The sequence below is a fragment of the Corylus avellana genome, chromosome 2 (genome assembly GCF_965113065.1).
Source record: "Corylus avellana chromosome 2, dhCorAvel1.hap1.2, whole genome shotgun sequence".
Classification (NCBI taxonomy): Eukaryota; Viridiplantae; Streptophyta; class Magnoliopsida; order Fagales; family Betulaceae; genus Corylus; species Corylus avellana.
Genome location: NC_142491.1, coordinates 32750397 through 32771404, shown reverse-complemented (window position 1 = coordinate 32771404; position 21008 = coordinate 32750397). Strand labels below are relative to the sequence as shown.

General features: G+C 36.6%; 1 protein-coding gene and 1 pseudogene across 1 annotated transcript; both read right to left on the bottom strand.

Moving 5' to 3' along the window:
- The window catches only part of LOC132176630 (very-long-chain aldehyde decarbonylase CER1-like), a 34831-nt pseudogene extending 23653 nt beyond the window's left edge, over nt 1–11178 (bottom strand).
- A 4161-nt stretch (nt 11179–15339) lies between these two features.
- LOC132188697 (very-long-chain aldehyde decarbonylase CER1-like) lies at nt 15340–20788 on the bottom strand. The gene is made up of 10 exons (XM_059603227.2): nt 20702–20788; nt 20355–20578; nt 19741–19973; nt 17695–17914; nt 17204–17582; nt 16845–16952; nt 16455–16655; nt 16243–16344; nt 15749–15922; nt 15340–15538 (listed from the first exon to the last, which is right to left on the bottom strand). The coding sequence occupies exons 1-10, from the start codon at nt 20759–20761 to the stop codon at nt 15374–15376; spliced, it is 1866 nt and encodes a 621-aa protein (XP_059459210.2). The 5' UTR covers nt 20762–20788; the 3' UTR covers nt 15340–15373.
- Between the last annotated feature and the right edge of the window lie 220 nt (nt 20789–21008).

The window sequence follows — 21008 nt, the reverse complement described above, 5'->3', positions numbered from 1 at the left end:
TTGACAGGAGGGAAAGGAATGTGGCCCCAATACACATTCTGGATTTATCATGGCGAGAGGCCTGTTCGAGCTCCCGTAGATGGCTCGAATTCATCACATCCGGCAACAGCTGCGGGTGCAAGTTCTGAACAGGGTGGCAATATGCATGCCATGTTGCGTGATGCATTCGGCATGCACGAAGTTAGAGTTGACGATAGGGAGCCTCGGGTTGAGGTGCATGGAGAGGAAGAAGACATTGTGGATGACGAAGCCGATGGAGGTGACGTACGAAAGTACGAGGAATTGCTTAAAAAGGCAGACAAACCGCTTCATGATAAGACCAAACATAGCAAGCTGAGTGCTACTGTACATCTGTACAATTTGAAGTGCATGGGTGGAGTTAGTAATACGATATTCTCGTGTTTCCTCGATCTAATCAATCAGTTGGTTCCTGTAGATGATGGAGCTTTGCCAGTTAATACATATGAGGCGAAACGGTTTCTTAGGGACATGGGACTCGGGTATGAGAAGATTCCAGCTTGTCGCAATAATTGTATGTTGTTCTGGAAGGGCAATAACGATTTAGATTCATGTGTTAAATGTGGAGAATATAAGTGGAAGGACGAAATTAATTTCGACGAGGATGGCCACCCCATAACGTCGAGTAAGAGACGTCCAGTCAAGGTTTTGTGGTGGTTTCCCATCATACCACGACTACAGAGGCTTTTTATGTCAGAGCATACTGCACCCTATATGAGGTGGCATGCAGAAGGCCGCACTAAGGACGGCGTTTTGAGGCATCCTGCCGATGGCGAAGCATGGAAGTCATTTGACAATTTATATCCGGACTTCTCATCAGACAGTAGGAATGTAAGACTTGGCCTAACCTCAGATGGATTTAATCCTTTTGGGAACATGACCACATCCCACAGTACTTGGCCTGTAATGCTTGTACCGTACAACCTGCCTCCTTGGATGTGCATGAAACAAACGTCTTTCATATTATCCTTGATTATTCCAGGTCCAAGTTCACCTGGAATGGATATAGATGTGTACATGCAACCGTTAATTGAGGAATTGCAGCAACTATGGAGTGTGGGGGTACGAACATTTGATGTCTCATTGAAAAAGAATTTCATGCTCCGAACGCAGTTGATGTGGACAATTAATGACTTTCCGGCATACGCGGACTTGTCTGGGTGGCCTACAAGGGGTGGAAAGGCATGCCCTTGCTGTATGCATGCAACAAGGTCTAGACGGTTAAAACACGGACATAAGTTTTGCTTTATGGGGCATAGGCGATACCTGCCCATGGATCATCCGTGGAGGCGAAAAAAAAATACATTTGACGGTAACCGAGAACTTGAATGTGCCCCTGATGTTCCAGATGGAGATGAAATCCTAAAACAGTTAGAAGGGATAGCATTTGGGGATGAGAGCGCCGGTAAGTCAGTTAATATTGATACTTCACATGCAAAGAGAAAGAGAACTGATAATATCTTGTGGAAGAAAAAAAGTATTTTCTTTCGTTTGCCGTACTGGAAGGATAATTTATTGCGGCATAACCTTGATGTCATGCACATAGAGAAAAATGTGATGGACAATATACTTGGCACAATTCTAGACATTAAGGGAAAAACGAAGGACAACCTTCAAGCACGAAAAGACTTGCAAGAAATGGGTTTGAGACAAGCACTGCATCCTTTCACAAATGATGATGAAAGAATCTATATGCCTCATGCTTGCCACACAATGTCTAAAGAGGATAAAGCTAGTTTCCTAAAAGTGCTTCGAAATATAAGGGTGCCAGACGGATATGCCTCGAACATTTCCCGATGTGTAAAACTTAAGGACCGGACGATATCGGGTTTAAAGAGTCATGACAATCACGTATTGATGCAACAGCTTCTCCCAATTGCATTGCGTGGATCACTGCCCGGTAACGTAGTTAGACCGCTAGTTGAAATTTCTGCATTCTTCAGAGGCATATGTTCAACTGCGTTGACCCAAGAGGATCTGACCCGACTTGAGGATGGGATGTATACGACTATGTGCAAGATGGAACAGATATTCCCCCCCAGTTTTTTCACAAGTATGGTTCATGTTGTGGTGCACCTTGCCCGTGAATGCCGTCTCGGTGGACCGGTACAGTATAGGTGGATGTATCCGGCAGAGAGGTAACATTTACTGAAAAAAATTAAAACTAAAATTTTGTTGCCATTTATTTATTTTAAAACAATGATTAGATGTAATAATTAGTTAGTTTTGATATGTAGGAGCCTCGGGGTGTTCAAATCAAGTGTGCGAAATAAAGCGGCTCCTGAGGGTTGCATTGCGGAGGGCTACATAGCAACTGAGTTGGTGGCATTTTGTTCGATGTATTTAGAGAACGCACCGACATTCCACAATAGGCCGCAACGAAACCCGGATGGGCCTAAAGGAGCTGGAACCCGAGTCGTTCTCAACCGTCTCACGTTGACACAGATTCACCGTTTCATCCTATTTAACTCAGATGACTTCCTCCAATTGCGGACGTTAGTATTGTGTAATGAATATATGCATGCTCATATCATGCAACAACGTTAGTTGTGAATTAAATTTAATTGATTTTATTTCAAAATGTAGGCTACATAGGGATTCGATAAGACAAAGTGCAAACAGGGGGCGAACGATTACGGATGATCATTTGGAAACCCTACATTTTGAGCAATTCTGCGATTGGTACCGTGACTACGTAAGACTAATGTCACCCCTTATAAATTTCATAATGTTTCATCAATGCATTAACAAAACTTCATCATTATTGTATATGACTCGTAGGTCGATAGTTCGGACGATCGACTTTGGAAGGATATGGGTGCCAAACTAGTAATGCATTGTAGAGGTCCGATGGTCTCAGCAGTCCAATATAATAGATATGTGGTAAACGGCAAGTTCTTTCGAACTGTCGCACATGATGTGGGAAAAAGGTCTCAGAATAGTGGCGTGTGCGTGCCGACTGTTAATGGCGAAACATACTACGGGAAAGTAACTCAAATACTTGAAGTGGAGTATTACGACAGGACAAAATATGTTGTGTTCAAGTGTGACTGGGCGGACACCACAAGGGACAGGGGATACAGGGTGGACGAGTATGGCATAACGCTTGTCAACTTCAAAAACCTTGTCCATAAGGGGGACCTGATTAGTGATGAGCCGTATGTACTAGTTTCCCAAGTGGAACAAGTTTTTTACGTCGGAGATGAAAGGAATCCAGATTGGGCTTGCGGGGTGAGGACGAAACCTAGAAACATATACGACGTTGGTCAGGGTCAAACGCCTGATGATCCTCATGCCAACTATCACGAGATCGAGAGTGAGCCACTCACTTTAAACAATAATCAGTTGTACGATCCGCACGATGACATCCAATATGTCCGACCCGGCTTTGCACCAATCGAGGCGTATGGCATTTCATATGAAATAAATATTTTACATTTATTGATTTGTTGTTACTTATTAATTTGTTCATTTATTAATTTTTGCGTCATATATGCAATGAATATTTTTCACACTATACACATAACTAATTGGGTGCGTGCTGTATTTCACAGGGTCCTATGAGTACTCGGGAGAAGTCAAGAGGACGGCGGGGAGCCGCTTCTACATCGAAATCACACCATGTCCTGACAGATAGTGAGGCACAGGAAGTTGCTATGCTTATGCAGCAGCAATCAGGGTATCGACCTATACTTCCGGATAATGTAGACGAGCAGTTACATGCCAGAGATGATCATGCCTGTGACCTAATCTCCACTTCAGCTGAGATATCCCAAATACTCGCGGAGGCAAGAGGCCCGACAGGCCTTACACAGTTTGGGTATCGATATGAGCCTAGTCCTTACGAGCCTGGCGCCTCCATGCGTATGCCATCCCCGCCACCCCCATTGCCGCATGGCTTTTTCGATCAACAGCCAAACAGCGGCGCACCTATGGATAATAGTGAGACACAGCCTGGTAAAGACATGGATGATGGGATAGGTGAGCAGCACGATGAGCATGATGATGACCTTGCTTGGCCAGCATTGACTATTGACGAGGTTCGCACGATAGGTATGTATGTATGATATTCCGAACCATAAATGTGTACATATTTATGCATGATGGTACATATAGTTAATTAGTACATAAATTCAAATAATGTATGTCTAACCATTTGTGTGCTAATATATACTTCATCATTGCAGATAGGGCGGGTAACTTTGAGGTGTTGATCGTAAAAGACTCACACAAGTTGTGGGACATTCCTGATGGAAAAAGGGTGGTCATGGAGTATAATGGCGCGTGGCAACCCGTAGGACAAAGCGGCAAAAAATTTAGACGGATGATAGGGAAGACGTGCAAGACCGGGACTTTTATCAAGCTATCCGACCCCTGGAAGCATGTACCAGAACAAAGCAAGGAAGATTTATTTGAGTCATTGATGGTAAGTGTAGTTTAGATGTTTGTACTTTATGATTTGTACCAGTCTAAAATTAAATAATTTGTGAAACAACAAACGCTTTAATTAGAGCCTCGTTAATTGATGCAGAATTACTTCTATATCATGCCTGGGTCGGATATGGCGGCAATTAAAAATGATGCTTTTAGAGACATGGGGGAGAAGCAAAAGCTTTTGAGGCACAAGTTGAGGCAGAAGCTCATGATTCAGAGCGACGACACTCTTGGGACAGTGTCGGCAAGGATGGCTCACACCATTTCAAAGTACAACCCAAGAGATGTGGAAATATTGTTGGGAAAATGGTGTACTCCCGATTATCAATTAGGTTATGACTTCGAACTATTTGACTTTTGTTAATTGTAATTATTCTTTGATGGCTTAGCGATTAATTATGTCTACATATTGGATTCGTAGGCTTATTGCCAGCACATGAAAGACATACGCAAACAGAATGAAATACCGCATTACACAGGCTCGAAGAGCTTAGCAAGAGTCGCACATGAGGAGGTACTATACTACTCTTACTTACCATGACTATACATATTTGTGATATATTGCGTAGTATATATCATAAATATTTAATTGATGCTTTCAATTTATTGCAGTTTATTAGTTCAGGCAAGACTCCTACACGAGCGGTCACGTATATCAAGTCCCATACAAAGTCAGATGGTAGCCGTCCAAATCCGGTGGCCGCAAAGAGAATCGTAAGTGTATTAACTTATTGTCGTGAATCTATTGTTATGTATTAACTTATTGAGTCTTATTTTATTGTATGTAAATGTGAATGCTCATGTATAGGCTCGGATGGAAGAGTTATTGGCAAATGACCCTGCGGAGCAGGTAGAAGGGCCCCAAGGCACAATTAGGTGGACACCGGATGATGCTTATGCTCAGGCGCACAACATTAAGCCAGAGTATGCGGGTCGTGTCCGTGGAGTCAGTAAGAATATCTTGCCCGCACCTGGCACTAGCTACTCATACTATACACCGTCCCAAACACGGTCGCAGAACTGGGGCAGCCCGATGATATCGCGCGAAGAATTTGAAAGAGCCATGCAATCAGAGAGGGAGAAGCATCGTCACGAAATGGATGAGCGGCTGACGCAGCAGAGTGAGGAAATTACTGCTTCGGTGACTGTGGCGGTGTCTGCACGGGTTGCTGAGCAGGTGGCTGCTCAGATGGCTACTCAGATGGCTGCTCAGATGGCAGCGTATGAGGCCCGGATTCGCAGCCTTGAGGGGTCGAGACGTATGGGCTCCGATTTGGAGGTGACGACTACCCGGAATCCGCAAGATGCGGAGTCCCCAGCTCGAGTGATTGTGAGATCCTCAGTTGATAGCAGATCAGGTAACAATATATTTTTATTGTTTTTATTTGATTAACACAGTTATCTTATGAGTCAAATAAACTTTGTTCGCATTTAACACAATTGCAACGTAATATGTGTAGATGACGTAAGAGTAGAAGCTGAGGACGATCATAATGACACCACACTTCAGACGCCGGTTGGTCAGAAGTCTCGTTTGTCAATACATTATACCCGTCGTTCAGGCACCCCGTAAGTATATATATATATATATATATAGATATATATGTGCATGGAGAGTATATGTGTATAGTTACCATATTTGTTGAAGTTGTCTCATTGAATAAACATGTATTGTTCGTACAGTTAATATGTGTTTGTGCTTTGTATAATTAATATGTGTTTGTGCATACATAGTTAATATGTATGTCGAGGTTGTATATGCATGTGATAATTATTTATTAGGAGTTTAAAGTTACAAATGTCAACTAATTAGCTAATTGATTGTTCGTTTTATCTTTTTGCAGTTAATGCGGCGCAGATGATTGATCACGATGATTTGTGTATTATGATGTTGTATTGATCACGTTAGTTGTATTGTATTTTACTTTTTATTACAAATTTGTACGTTAGTTGTTTGTATAAAGTTATAATTACTTAGTTACACGATGTTAGTTATGATTATGCATGGGTTGATTATTGATGTTGGATGTGGGTTATATATATATGTTGGATGTTGGGTCGTTGGTTGGATGCAGGAGAGTAGAAATGTATGCTGGTTGGTTGGATCTTTGGTTGGTTGGATGCAGGAGAGTAGAAATGTATGCTGGAGAAAAATTACAAAAAAAAAAAAAAATTTCTTCCCTGTAAATTTTAGTGACGTGGCATACATGCCACGTCACAAAAGGTTGTAACGTGGCACATATGCCACGTTACTACTAGTGGTAACGTGGCTGCATGTGCCACGTTACTACTGGTTGTAACGTGGCGCCTATGCCACGTTACCACTAGTTGTAACGTGGGAAATGTGCCACGTTACAATCAGTAGTAACGTGGCACATGTGCCACGTTACTACTAGTGGTAACGTGGCTGCATGTGCCACGTTACAACTGGTTGTAACGTGGCACATTTCCCACGTTACAACTCTTAGTAACGTGGCATTAACCACGTTATAACCAGTAGTAACGTGTGATTTTACTAAACGTTACCAAATAGTAACGTGTTGTTTCTGACACGTTACAAAATTTCATTTTGTTACGTCCAATTTCACTACGCGCCAGACACGTTACAAACAACACGTTACAATACTTTAGTAACGTGGTAACCCCATATACACGTTACTACTTGTCCGTAACTAAAAAAATAAATTTTTGTAGTGGTGTGATGCAGTGAATGATACCTGTTGAGTCAAATATTCTAGATCATAATTTCTTGAAATTCACACAAACAAAACAACAATAATAGAGATAACAAAAATTATAGATTAGAACAAAAAGTATAGGTGGGAGAGGAGACTTACGAGGGGGTATACATGGGATCCGGCTTCTATGCGGTAGATGCAGTGAATGATACCTGTTGAGTCAAATATTCTAGATCATAATTTCTTGAAATTCACACAAACAAAACAACAATAATAGAGATAACAAAAATTATAGATTAGAACAAAAAGTATAGGTGGGAGAGGAGACTTACGAGGGGTTATACATGGGATCCGTATAGTTTGAATAACCGCATCTATGCGGTAGTCTTCACTACCGCATAGAAGCCGGATCCGTATACATGAGGTACTTGAAAGGGGGAAAGATGGAGAAGAGCCACTTCGGAATGAGCTCGTAATTGCAATGACCCAAGTTGTTCATAAAATCAATATATGTGACGTATCCGAAGAAGGATGCAATAGAGGCAGTTCTGGTGAACACTGCTGTCAACAATGGGATTACGAAGAGTGTGAAATACGCTATGTGTTCAGCAAACGGATGGATCACAGCTGTCATGCATGCATGACCATATTACTAACTTTACAAACTATAACATTTGTACAAATTATATAGTGTGTTAATATTCTATCTCTAATAATTAATATATGATCAACGATCGATATGGCTTTGATTTGTCATATGCTTACATGCACGGATTTGTGTCATAGTCCTCTCAAATGTGATTGAAGAATATTCGTGGACTTAACTCATCTCATAAAATCGATTCAATAAGAGAGGGTTACACATTTCTAATAAACATGCCAAAAATCTTGTCCACAGGCAATGTGAGACTATTTCTCAACACCCTTACGTGCAGGCCGGTATTTTTCCTGGTCCTTGTCACGGGATAAGTAGTATGGGCCACATTTGTCTTGTGGTAGGCACTAATACCATGAAAAATATTTGTGGACCTAACTCATCTCATAAAACTGGTTCAATAAAAGAGGGTTGTTCATTCCTTATAAACATGCCCAAGATATACCATAAAGAATATTCGTGAGCCTAACGCATCTCATAAAACTGGTTCAATAAGAGATGGTTGTTCATTCCTTATAAACATGCCAAGATCTTGTCCACAAACAATGTCAAGATCTTGTCCACAAGCAATGTGGGACTATTTCTCAATAGCGATTTGACTTTTAAAATTACCATTGAATTTAAGATAATTATTATTGAATTTAAGATAATTATTATTGAATTTTGATGTATTGATGATTTTAAAAGTCATATCACATTTAAGAGGACTATGTCCCTCCTTATAGCATTACGTTTTTTTCTATATGTGAAAGAAAGAGAGAATTTTTTTTAGAAAAAAAGGGTTAAACGTGCTAAAGTGAACTTTGAATCTACTTCGGGGATCTCTCTTGAAACATTGGAAACCCGCTCTTTAATTTTTTTTTTTTTTGGTTTAAAAAGGTTCAAAACGCACTTAAAAAAAATAAAAATAAAAATAAAAAAAGGGTTTTTCCTAATTATAGAAAAAGTCAAAGAATAAGCTTCGTAAAGAAGCTTCATGCATAGTTTTTTTTTTTTTTTTTTTTTTTTGGAAAACTTCATAAAATTCTATGAACTTTCATTCATGCGTGTTCATGTCAACCAATTATTCAATTACAGCTAAACAAATTAATCCAGAAAAATTTTCAAACTAACGTGGTAAAGGTTTTTAAATTAAAAAAAGGGGTAAATACTAAATAACCCCTTTGGGTTTCACTTAATTTTTTTTTTTTTCTCCCTAGGTTTTTTTTTTATCACAAGAGGTCCTTCTTGTTTTGATAAAAGACTAAATTCATTCTTCTGTCCATTGATTGTTAGTTGACCTAACGGAATTTCACGTGGACCAATTAAAAGCTGACATTTGACATAAGTGGCCACGTCATCAGTGATGACGTGGCACATTATTTAATTTTTTTTAAATAAATTAAAATTAAATTTTTTCATAATAATAAAAATATATATTTTTAATTTTAATTCTTTTAAAAAAAATAAAAAATTTCATTAGGTGCCATGTCATCACTGATGACGTGGCCACTTATGTCAAATGTTAGCTTCTAATTGGTCCACATGGAGTTCCGTTAGGTCAACTAACGGTCAATGGATGAAAGAACAAATTTGGTCTTTTATCAAAACTAGAAAGACCTCCTGTGATAAAAAATAAACCCTATGGGGGAAAAAAAATTAAGTGAAATCCCAGGGGGTTATTTAGTATTTACCCCTTAAAAAAATGCAATTCTCTCTTCATTGTCTGCCACTCAAGGTCTGCCACGCCAGTTTGAAAATTTTTCTAAGTTCATTTGTTTGGCTCTCTACCACTTCACTCTCTCTCTCTCTCTCTCTCTATATATATATATATATATGAGAACCCCTACTATCAGGTCCTTGTGTAAACCAGCCATTTTAAAGCATCCAATCACCATTTGACACGTCATCAATTTAAGAAAAATGAAAAAAAATGAAAGTGAGAACAAACACACTAAATCAAAATGAGAAAAAGAACAAAAACACACATGGCCGGTCAGTTATTGATTGGGGGCAGTAAAAATGGGGTTTTAAGGCTCATCTTGATATAAGTTCAACTCTCTCTCTATATATATATATAGATGATTTTAAAAATGGGAAAATAGAGAATGATGGGGAATAGATGCTCTAGCATTTCTCATATAAAGAAATTGTTAGAATATATTCTGGTTTTATATTATTGATTTATATTGCTTAGTATAAGTCGATTTATGTTTACTTGTATAGATACAACTATAAATATGGACCTATCTAGTACTGTAAACAACTAAGTCAATTAGCACCGAACCACCCGTAAATTCTGTCTCTCTTTTGCTTCCACAATTATTCTCTTATTTTATATTTTCCCACAAATTAACTTCAATATGGTGTCATAGCTTTATTATATTTCAACACACACACATATATATATATATATAAAATGTAATAACATAAAGTATCTTACAAGTAATTGGTTCAGTTACAATGGAAGAATGGTGGTGAGAAATGGTAGCAAGAGTAGAGGTAGTGGTGGTGCAATGCTCTGTGAAACCAGTAGTAGAGGAACTCCACTGGACCCGCATGAATAAGACTTATGATAACCACACCATCGCTTCTCCAGAATGGCATGTTATGAGTCCCAGGAAGAATCATATACAATACGTAAAATAATATTCCATTCAACAAGATCTGGTCATCCCTGTAAACAAAAGAAACAAATCAAGTGTCAATGCATATATGGAAGCTTGAAATATCTTATGTTATTGTTATTATCATTATTATTCGTGGAAAGCAAATTTTCTCAAACGAACAACAATAGCTTAAATACAAACAAGGTGATGATAGCTGAGGAAGTTAAAGTATACATACCAATTCCTTTGTCTATCAACCTGCACGAATTCGATACCTTTGTCCACGATCCGATGATTGCCATTGGCTGTTCGGTAACGTGCTAGAGAAATCCATATTTGATTGTGCAGCATCCTCGACAAAAGGAATGGAAGTATAAGGATGTTGAAGACGTCTCTCTCACTTTCACCCTTTACCATGAACGAGTAAGTGCTATGAACCGCCCATGGAGCCAAAATCACGTACTTAATTCCCAACAGCAGGCCAAAAAAATTAAGTTAAGAAATAATGTATATAAATTAAAGGAATTAACAATGATGCTAAAACTTCTTGTGTACGACAACATCAAGTGAATCTTTCAATAGTATTCATAATTAAACTTCGCAGTTTATGGATACTATGAAAAGATTCATTTGTTGACGTTGTTCTACACTGTATACACGTCACTAAATCTCTGTTTTTTTGTAGTGTGCATGCATATATGCATGTCCTATGTCCTATATATTAAAGGAATAATATATATATATATATACCCTTGAAGCTCCCAAGAGGCTGCCAGTCAATGAGGATCCCTGGTCTGGTAGCCATACTTCTAATGCATGCTCTTGTGCATGCATTTTGAGGGCTATATATATAGTAATGAAAAAGAGAAGTAATTAAGAGAATTTTAAGATAATAGAGTAATTTAAAGAACCATAAACCTTTATAGTGCAGTAATTCAAAGAATCCTATGGACCTATACATTAATTTTACAAAAAAATACCCCACAATGATCGGAATGTTGATTAATTAAGACTGCCACATCAACATTGTGGGATATATATATAGGTAATGAAAAAGAGAAGTAAATAAGATAATTTTAAGATAATAGGGTAATTTAAAGAACCCTAAACCTTTATACTGCAGTAATTCGAAGAATCACAGTGGGATATAAGAGAAGAACAGGTAAGGTAAACCCAAACCCTAGCTCTTTCTCTAGAGCGCCGCACAGGTAAAGTAAACCCAGGTTTGGGAAGGAGGGACGGCCGTTGGATGCCTCCCTCCTCCCCTCGCCCCCTCCGTATGGTGAACTAGCCTATTTACTTGATTCCCTTAGCTCCGTTGCCTCATCCCTCCCCCTTCGGCTTGTGCATTTTTCCTCATTCTGTGTCGCCTCTTTTCCTTTTTGTCTTGTTCTCTGGCATTTTGCCCTTCTCCCTTTGCTGCTATGCCCGCATAGCCGTTCTCTACCGTGCCATCTTTTTCCACCGCCATCTATATCTACTACGTCTTGTCTAGGTCGGGCTTGGCTTTGGATCGGCTTGCCTTGGCTCGATCTCCCTTCCTCCGTCTGACCCACCTCAATGCGTGGCCCACCTTCCTGCTCTCTTGATCCGTTAGTGTCCATCCCACCTTTCGCACTGGATCTGTCACTCCGACAGTGGTTTGTTTCTGTTCTGTTTTTGTAGCTTTTTTCCATTCCAGTTTTTGCCTGTTATTTGCCGTTTGTTTCTCGTTGTATTTGTGTTTGTTTCTTGTTGTTTTTACTTGTTTGGCACACTTTATGAGTGCCGCTCTTGGGGAATTCACTCAAACTCTCTCCCCAGTTTCTTTGAGTGCACTGTCGATCTCCTCCGCACTTGCTTTGTCATCCACCGTCTGTTGTTGGGTCTTTCCACGCGCCCCCCGCGATGAGCTTCTAACACCACCCTCCGCGTCGACTTCCGGCCAGCACGCGATCGGCCTTCTTCCGGCTGCTGTCATCCGCTTTGTATGCTTCTCCTGTTATTTCCCTGTATTGTGGGCTTCCTTTTGTTGTATTTCCATTTCCCATGCATTTGTTATTTACTTTCCAGTTTTATTTCCCTGCACGTTTTTTCTTTCCTGTTTTTTTGTTTGTAATAAGACTTTGTCCTCCCTCTATGATCTACCTGTTTTGCTTTTGGTCCAGACCTTTGGGTTGTGGATGTAAACGTTATCCTGGCTGTCGTGTTGAGAAAGATGAGTTTCAGCATGGGGGTTCTTTGCTCTCAGGGCCGAGGAATAAGCGTGACCTATGCATTGGATTGTATCTGTTTGGTGCCGATCTAATGTTAAACCTAATGAATAGTCATAGGTTAACGGATATTGTTGCCTTTGTTTGGTCTGATTGGTTGATGACTGTAACTTTAGCTTCGGCTATGATTTGCTTCAGAGTTTTTTGCTTTATTTTAAGAGTTCTTGCTTGCGACCTTTTATCAATGAATAAGTATGGAATGTTTTCCCTTTAATAATAATAATAATAATAATTCGAAGAATCTTAGGCCTCTTAATTGAATGACAAATGTTTGAGAAAATTAGGAAGCAAAATGCCCTCCCATTATATATCTTCCATTTTTGTCTAGATGTAAAACACGTGGCTAAAATAAACTCCAAATGTAAATATAGTACCAACTCTTTTAACACCCTTAATAGAACAGAATTATCATTATGAAACCTTTAATTGCCATGAGCCACCCACCAACCTTGTAGTCCGTCTTTAATTTCTTCAGTGAGCATTGAGGCATAATTAAGAAAGATAGCATGGTCTCCAAGAGGTAGTTCAATCGGTTAGGACCACGCTTAATGAAGCGGATGTCACTAGTTCGAATCCCTCCCTTTATGTGGACATATAAAAAAAAAAGATAGCAATAACATGATCCTCTCTCTTCCCAAAAGCACCAAAGAAAATGAGATAATTAAGATATTATATTATGTCATTTTCTTTGGCGGATTTGGAGATGACAGATGAAGCTCATAACTAATACTGTTATGAGTTTTTTTTTTTCTTCTTTTTTCTCTTTTTCATAATTACCTAATTAATGTTAATAATTCTCCACATTGGTTGCCACTATCTAAGCCCACGATTTCATTGAGCTTTCATAATTAATCACCCTTCCTTTCTAGCCCTTCAGCAGCATTAGTTGAGAAATACTTCTTTATATTCTGACAAAAATTTATATGAATTAGGGCTTAATTAAGGTACGTGGTTGAGGAGTAGATCCTCTTTAATTCTCATAACCACATACTTACCTTAAGTTATCAAAGAAAGAATTCAAAACAAAAATATATATATATATATATATATATATATATTTCAAATAAAGTACTTTTAGTGAACTTAATTTATTAATATATATACATGTTAACATGTGATTAGAGTTAAGGTCGGTTTGTTATTGTGGTTTAGATAAGTGCGATTTTAAAATTGTGTTTTTTAAAATTGCGTTTTTTAAATCACAACTTTTTTAAATCACAAAGCAGTTTGGTAAAACATGTTAAAAAATACCTTTTTATCAAATATTTGTTATGCGAAATCGTGATTTTGGTTTAAATTCACATTTTTTTTACAATAAGCACCCCCTTCCCTAGCCCTGCTTATAGAAATCGCAAATTTTTTTTTTCCTATTTTAAATTGCAATGTTAAACGCATTATGTTTAGTGATATCTTTTAAAAACACGGATTATTCTTATAAAATCGTAATCTCAAATGCACCCTTAGTCACTAAAGAAAATTAACACCTTCCAATCACATGTTGACACATATTAGCAAGTTATAAACGAGTTATAAACCATATGCAAATCTAACATTTTTTTTTTTTTAATATTTGTAATAATTTTCTAAATTTTTAATCCTTTATTAGAGATCGAACCAGGTTATGCTTTATGTAACTTATACTAGACTCAATGATCGATCATGGTTCTCTAAACTCAAACATGATAGGATTTTTTTTTTTTTTAAAATATTAAAAAAAAATGGTAATGAATTAAAGAACACTAAAAAGAAATACAACACTCATTGTCCTTCACATAAACACAAGAAAACAACAACAAACACAACATACAGCTAGCCTCAACAAACCCAACAAGGCCTACTTTGAAGATCTCTAGATGTGGCCTCAACAAACACAAAATTTCAGTGTTTTGACTGTAACTTCAATCTATTAAAGTAATGATTGAGTGATTAAAGTTACATATTCCTATTAACTTAAGCTTTTAGGATAAGTGGTAATTTAACATGGTATCAGAGCCAAAGGTCCTGAGATCGAACCTTGACTTCGTTAATTCATCTCCCATTTAAATTAAATATTCCACGTAAGTGATTAACCTTTTTATATCAGCTTAAGCTTTTAGGATAACTGGTAATTATTTAATATGGTATCACAGCCTATGGACAAGATCTTAGGCATGTTTATAAGGAATGGGCAAACCTCTCTTATTGAACCGATTTTATGAGATGAGTTAGACCCACGAATTTCTTTACAATCTACATATGTTTCGATAATCAATTGTTTTTATTATTTTTTACTACTTTTTGAGTTTTTTTTTGGGTTTTTTTTTTCACAACAAACTCCAACTATTTCAACCCAACTCAAATTTTTAAACCCAACTCAAAAATAATAATAATAATAAATTTAAAAAAATGAAGAAAAAAAAAAGAAAAAGAAAAAGAAAAGTAATTCAAAAAAAATACCCACGGGTGGTCTGAAGACCACCCCCACACCAGGGTGGTGGCCGGACCACCCCTAGATGTCTGGGTTTAGGTGTTTTTGTCTTCTTTTTTTAACAAAGCAATCACTATGTTTATAGATCTTGCTACAGTTTCTTCTTTTTCAATAGAACTGCATGCATGCATCAAATAACATGAGATGCAACTATATTTTATACTGAGTTTGAGAGAATATATAAATAGAAACTCACACATATTAATTATAATATATAGAGATATATTGTTCTATATATATATATATATATATATATATATATAAAGGAAGCTAAAGCTCGATCACACGGGCACCATCAAAGGACGGAAGCCATGTCGAAGACTTGCTTGCCAGACATCTTCGATATTCAACAAAGTGTTCCCACACTCGTTCACATTCCACCCTTCTAAGGCATGCACTATCCCAGCAACGCGCCAAGCACTCATCACTTTTCTTGGCAGCCAATTCTGTCATGCGTTAAAATATTAATTAAATAATTAAATTTACATTTTTTTTAGCATCAAAAGCTTAAGTTATTGGGATTATTAATAATTTGACACAATATCACTGTAATTTATCTTTTGTTTCGATTAAATCTTCTACATGTCGAGCTCCCAAGTGAAAAAGAAAGTTAAAATTTAATCGAATAATTAGATTTGTCATTTTTGGTTGCTAACCTCACAAGAGTGCATGTTGATCAAAGATGTAGGAGCGATCATCGCAGGTGTGGTGTAGAAGAAACAATCCTTCCGCATTTTCTTTGGTGGGAACTGAGAAAAGGGAATGAATAATGTTCCTTTCGATGCCTTGAGTTGTTCATCTTCTTTCCATTCATCTCCCACTAACCAAGTCTGCAAATCTCTCATAATTATGTCATATTATAGTGTTATCTCATTACAAACTCATTATGTGGCAGTGCACGTGTCATTACTACGTCAACCACTAAAAAACATTTTAATTATTTAACAACTAGTGTGGTAAGTGGCATGTGGACTTACAAACAAATGTGGCACTGCCACATAAGTCTCGATCAAATTTAATTATTTAGTGGTTAACATATGTGTCACGTTAGTTTGTAAAAAACTTCTAATTAAAGTTATTGTATCCCTAATTGTATTTTTCTTAAATAAAGATTGTCACAAGCAATCATGAAATGGGTTACAAATTTTACCTTCTCATCCGCATAACTTGATGAAAGGATCAAGTTATTTTTTGACTTTGTGGTGAGCCTTATTTGAAGCTTCTCATACTCATCCTTGTATGTTATTGCCACCTGATACAATTATAAGCTAAGCAACATTAGAAAGAAAAAAAAAAATTAATAAAGAAAAAATAACAACACTGCAATCTAGGTTGAGCAAGAATTCTACAGTTAAAACGTACCTTGATACCCCTTTCACATAGAGCATCGACAATGGCATAAGCAGCCTTAGTAAGGTTGCCCCTTAGAAACACTTGAGTTGTTCCTTTTGGAAGGCTATTTAGCACCACAGCCACTACTAAGCTACTTCCATCCACCAGCTTTATTCTAAGCTGAGGGTACTTTTGGATGTAAAGCTCACCATTTTTATTAAGTTCCTCCCCCTGCAAAAATTTACATAAATAAATGTCGAGATAAAATACTATGATATAGAATGAATATCTATGTACTTTTCTTTTTGGTAATTTTTTTTTTCAATAGTTCCAATAGGAGGAGCTCATGATGGGGATAAAAATATAAAAATAACACCAAGTACTGTAGTTTCTGTTTTTATCAAAGCTAGATTTACTTGCCTGATTTAGAAGACCTAGACTTAGCACCTTAACTCCCTTCACTTCAGCATCTAGAATAGCTTCTTCAATCAAGTTGTTGAGGGATTCCTTTCGCCATTGTAACATGTACTGAAGATTAAAAAAAACAGAAACAAAAGAATAACAAAAACAAAGGAAGAAGTTAGAAGTTAGATTAAAAAAAAAAAAAAAAAAAAACAACAACAACAACAACTAGCTGAATCAAATTGAATGTGACCGACAATAATCTGGTTTGGCCTACAATCAATTTTAGGTGGTACTGAACTCGTTGAAATTAAAACGCATGTCTTAAAACATAATACAAGCCGAATCCAATAGTCATAGAAATGAACGTTTCTTACTTGTATATTGTATCTTGGTACCAACCAAGACTGGCATTTGAGCTTTTGGAAGGTCATGTTATCTAGGACAAATGTACGGCCATAACTCCAAGTTAGAAACAAAGACCATAATAATGTCACAGGCCACATCAACCACAGGTACCATTTGGACGTGTGGGGCCTAGAGGCCAAGGAGGCAAATCCTAGTCGCAGATGATAGATGGACTCTGGTGTCGTTAGATGCGTTAAATGTACCACATCGGGTGACTCTTCAGGTATTTTTAGTGAAGCCTCATAAAGAGTATCTGAGGACTTGTCCATAGTCCCATACACGTAATCGTATATAGGCATGAAAAGAGAATAATTGGTGCGGAATTGGGTGTGATGTAGTGAATGATACCTGTTGAGTGTTGAGTTAAATACTTTAGATCATAATTTCTTTAAATTCATATAAATAAAACAGCAATAATTAATAGAGATCACAAAAATTATAGGTGGGTGAGGAGACTTACGAGGGGGTATACATGAAGTACTTCAAAAGGGGAAAGATGGAGAAGAGCCACTTGGGAATGAGCTCGTAATTGCAGTGACCCAAGTTATTCATGAAATCAATATATGAGATGTATCCGAAGAAGGATGCTAGAGAAGCAGTTCCAATGAACACTGTTGTCAGCATTGGTATTGCGAAGAGAATGAAATACGCTATGTGTTCAGCAAACGGATGGATCACAGCTGCCATGCATGCATCAACATATATATATATATATTACTAACTTAATTTACAAAGTATATAACATTTGTACAAATTAATTAATATTCTTTCTCAATAATATATAATCAACTATATAGCTTTGATTTGTGTCACGTGATTGTATGCGTAAAATTTAAATTAATTAAGAGTAGTGTTATGCCTTCTTAACTATTAATGGGCAGACCATATAGTATGGCCTCTTGGAATTATTTATGGGCAGACCTAAACTTGAGGCCTAGAATTAGGGGTACCGTACGTACGTGGCATTTTCCTAGTAATTAACTAAAGACAGATCGGACAAACTAGCTTGAAGGCATTTTCAGCAATAGCAATCAAAATATTAAATAGTTATTTGAAAAAAAAAAAAAAAAGAAAAAAAAAAAAGATAAATGTTACTTTATTTAGGGTTAGGGCTTAGGATTTAGGTTTAGGTTTAGATTTAGGTTTAAATTTAGGCTTTTAGGCTTAGGTTTAAGTTTAAGTCCAGGTAAAAGTTTAGGTTTAAGGTTTAGAGTTTTTAGGGTTCTTTTTTCTATACACATTCACATAAATTATTTACTCTATTCTATACTTTATTTAAATATTTGTTCAACCGAAGCTTCACGCATCATACTTTTATTTTTTATTTTATTTTAATAAGTTGAAAACAAGGCGTGACGTGAAAGCCTTTCACGTCATTTCAAATCTCAACTGCTGGGATTACATTTTTATTTTAATATATATATATATATATATATATATATATATATATATAAAAGTCTTCAAATTAATAGTCGTTTTTTAAAGAGTTTTATGTTGTTCAAAATGTGTAAAAGTAGTTCATCAAATTATCAAAGTGTGTCAAAAAGGTAACATATTTTTTTATATTCCAATAATACTCTTATTCTTTTAAAAATTGAAATAAAAAATTAATAAAATAAAAAAAAAACTAAAAATTTGATTAAAAAAAAACAAGGAAACGGGCGGCTTTTTTTTTAAGTTTAATATATATATTATTAAGAATGACACGTGTCGCCATTTTTATTGGCGTTGACGTCACATTTAACAAAATTATTCTCATTTTTTTAACGGAATTTGACTTTAGGAACTAAATTATTTTTTTAGAATATCTCAAGAACCTTTGATTTTACTTTCATATAACATAAAGTGATTTGTAATTTAAGCCGAATACAATAACTAATTATTTATTTATTCTTTTTTTTTTGTATTTTTTTCCATATATATATATATATATTAAAAAGTTGGGTTTTCGCTAAAAGCCTATAAAAACACAAAAGCCACTTTTGCATATGAGAGTGCAAAGTAACTAAAAGAGAAATCCTAGGGGTATTAATTTTTTTACTAACATATGGATAATAGCATGACGTGGAATGTATTTATTGGTGGGGATCAAAACAATTAATAAAGAAAAATACTACGAATACCAATAAATAAGCTTCACATCAGGTTAGTACCCATCTGTTACTAAAAAAATTATTACCCCTAGCATTTCTCTAACTTTAATCAATCACTTTTCAATTAGAAACAGATATCTCGGTTTGAAACTTCTTTTTACTGTCTTCAATAAAAATTTGACACAGGTAAAAACATCAAATACAATAAAAATGAAAATACTGTATCTTAATTCAAATTAATTTTTTTAACTTTTCTATTTGTTCTAATCCAACGCCTACCGCCCACAACTGAACCCTCCACCTACTTCCAAGCCCTTAATACTGAAATTTTTAAAACCAACCAAAACAATGCCTCCAATAATTTTATGGATAAGCGTGTAAAATAACATAAGGTATCTTAAAGAGAATCTTACAGGTAATTGGTTCGGTTACAATGGAAGAATGGTGGTGAGAATGGTAGCGAGAGTAAAGGTAGTGGTGGTGCAATGCTCTGTGAAGCCAGTAGTAGAGGAACTCCACTGGACCCGCATGAAGCAGACTTACCACAACCAGACCATCGCTTCTCCAGAATGGCATGTTATGAGTCCCAGGAAGAATCATACACCCTATGTAAAACAATATTCCATTCAACAATATCTGGTCATCCCTATAAACAACAACAAAAACAAAAGAATCATATAAGACCAAATCTGTTATTATTGTTATTATCATTATTATTCGCAAAAAGTTAATTTTCTCAAACCAATAACACACGCTCAGGGGCCGCACCACGTTGGGCCTTGGGGAACCGTCGACCTCCAAGGCCCAAGGTGGTCCAAAAAAAAAAAAATATATATATATATATATATATATATATATATATATATATATATATATATATAATTTCTATAAAATTTAATTTTTGACCCCCAAATTATTTTTTTTAGAATTTTGCCTCCCAAACACAAATCTCTAGTTCTGGCCCTACACACGCTTAAATAAAAATACATAATAGTTCATGAGGTTAAAGTATATTCTTTTCACTTACCAATTCCTTTCTCTATCAACCTGATCGAATTCGATTCCTTTGTCGACGATCCGATTATTGCCCTTGGCGGTTCGGTAACGCGATAGAGAGATCCATATTTGATTGTGAAGCATCCTCAACAAAAGGAATGGAAGTATAAGGAAGTAGCCGATGTCTCTCTCACTTTCTCCCTTTACCATAAACGAGTATGTGCTATGAATAGCCCATGGAGCCAAAACCACGTACTTAATTCCCAACAGCAGGGCAAAAAAATTAAGTTAAAAAATAATGTATATAAATTATTTATAGTATCCATAAACTACATGCATATATGCATGTCCTACGAAAGGAATAATATATATATATACCTTGAAGCTTCCGAGAGGCTGCCATGGCCAGTCAGTGAGGATCCCTGGTTTGGTAGCCATAGTCCTGAAATGTAGTGTCACAACCGATTTGTGCTACTTGTGCTTGGATCAATGGATTTGGAGGGCTATATATATATAATGCATGGTCATCTACTATTGGTTAATTGGTTGTTGAGAAGAAGCCCCATGAATGCTATGACAGGCCCCCACCGCCCAAATGCAACGTAGCAGGCTGCTATTGAGTACTTCTTTTTTGTCATGCCTGCGATTATGACCAAAATATTAATTCACACAGTTTGCTATTTTT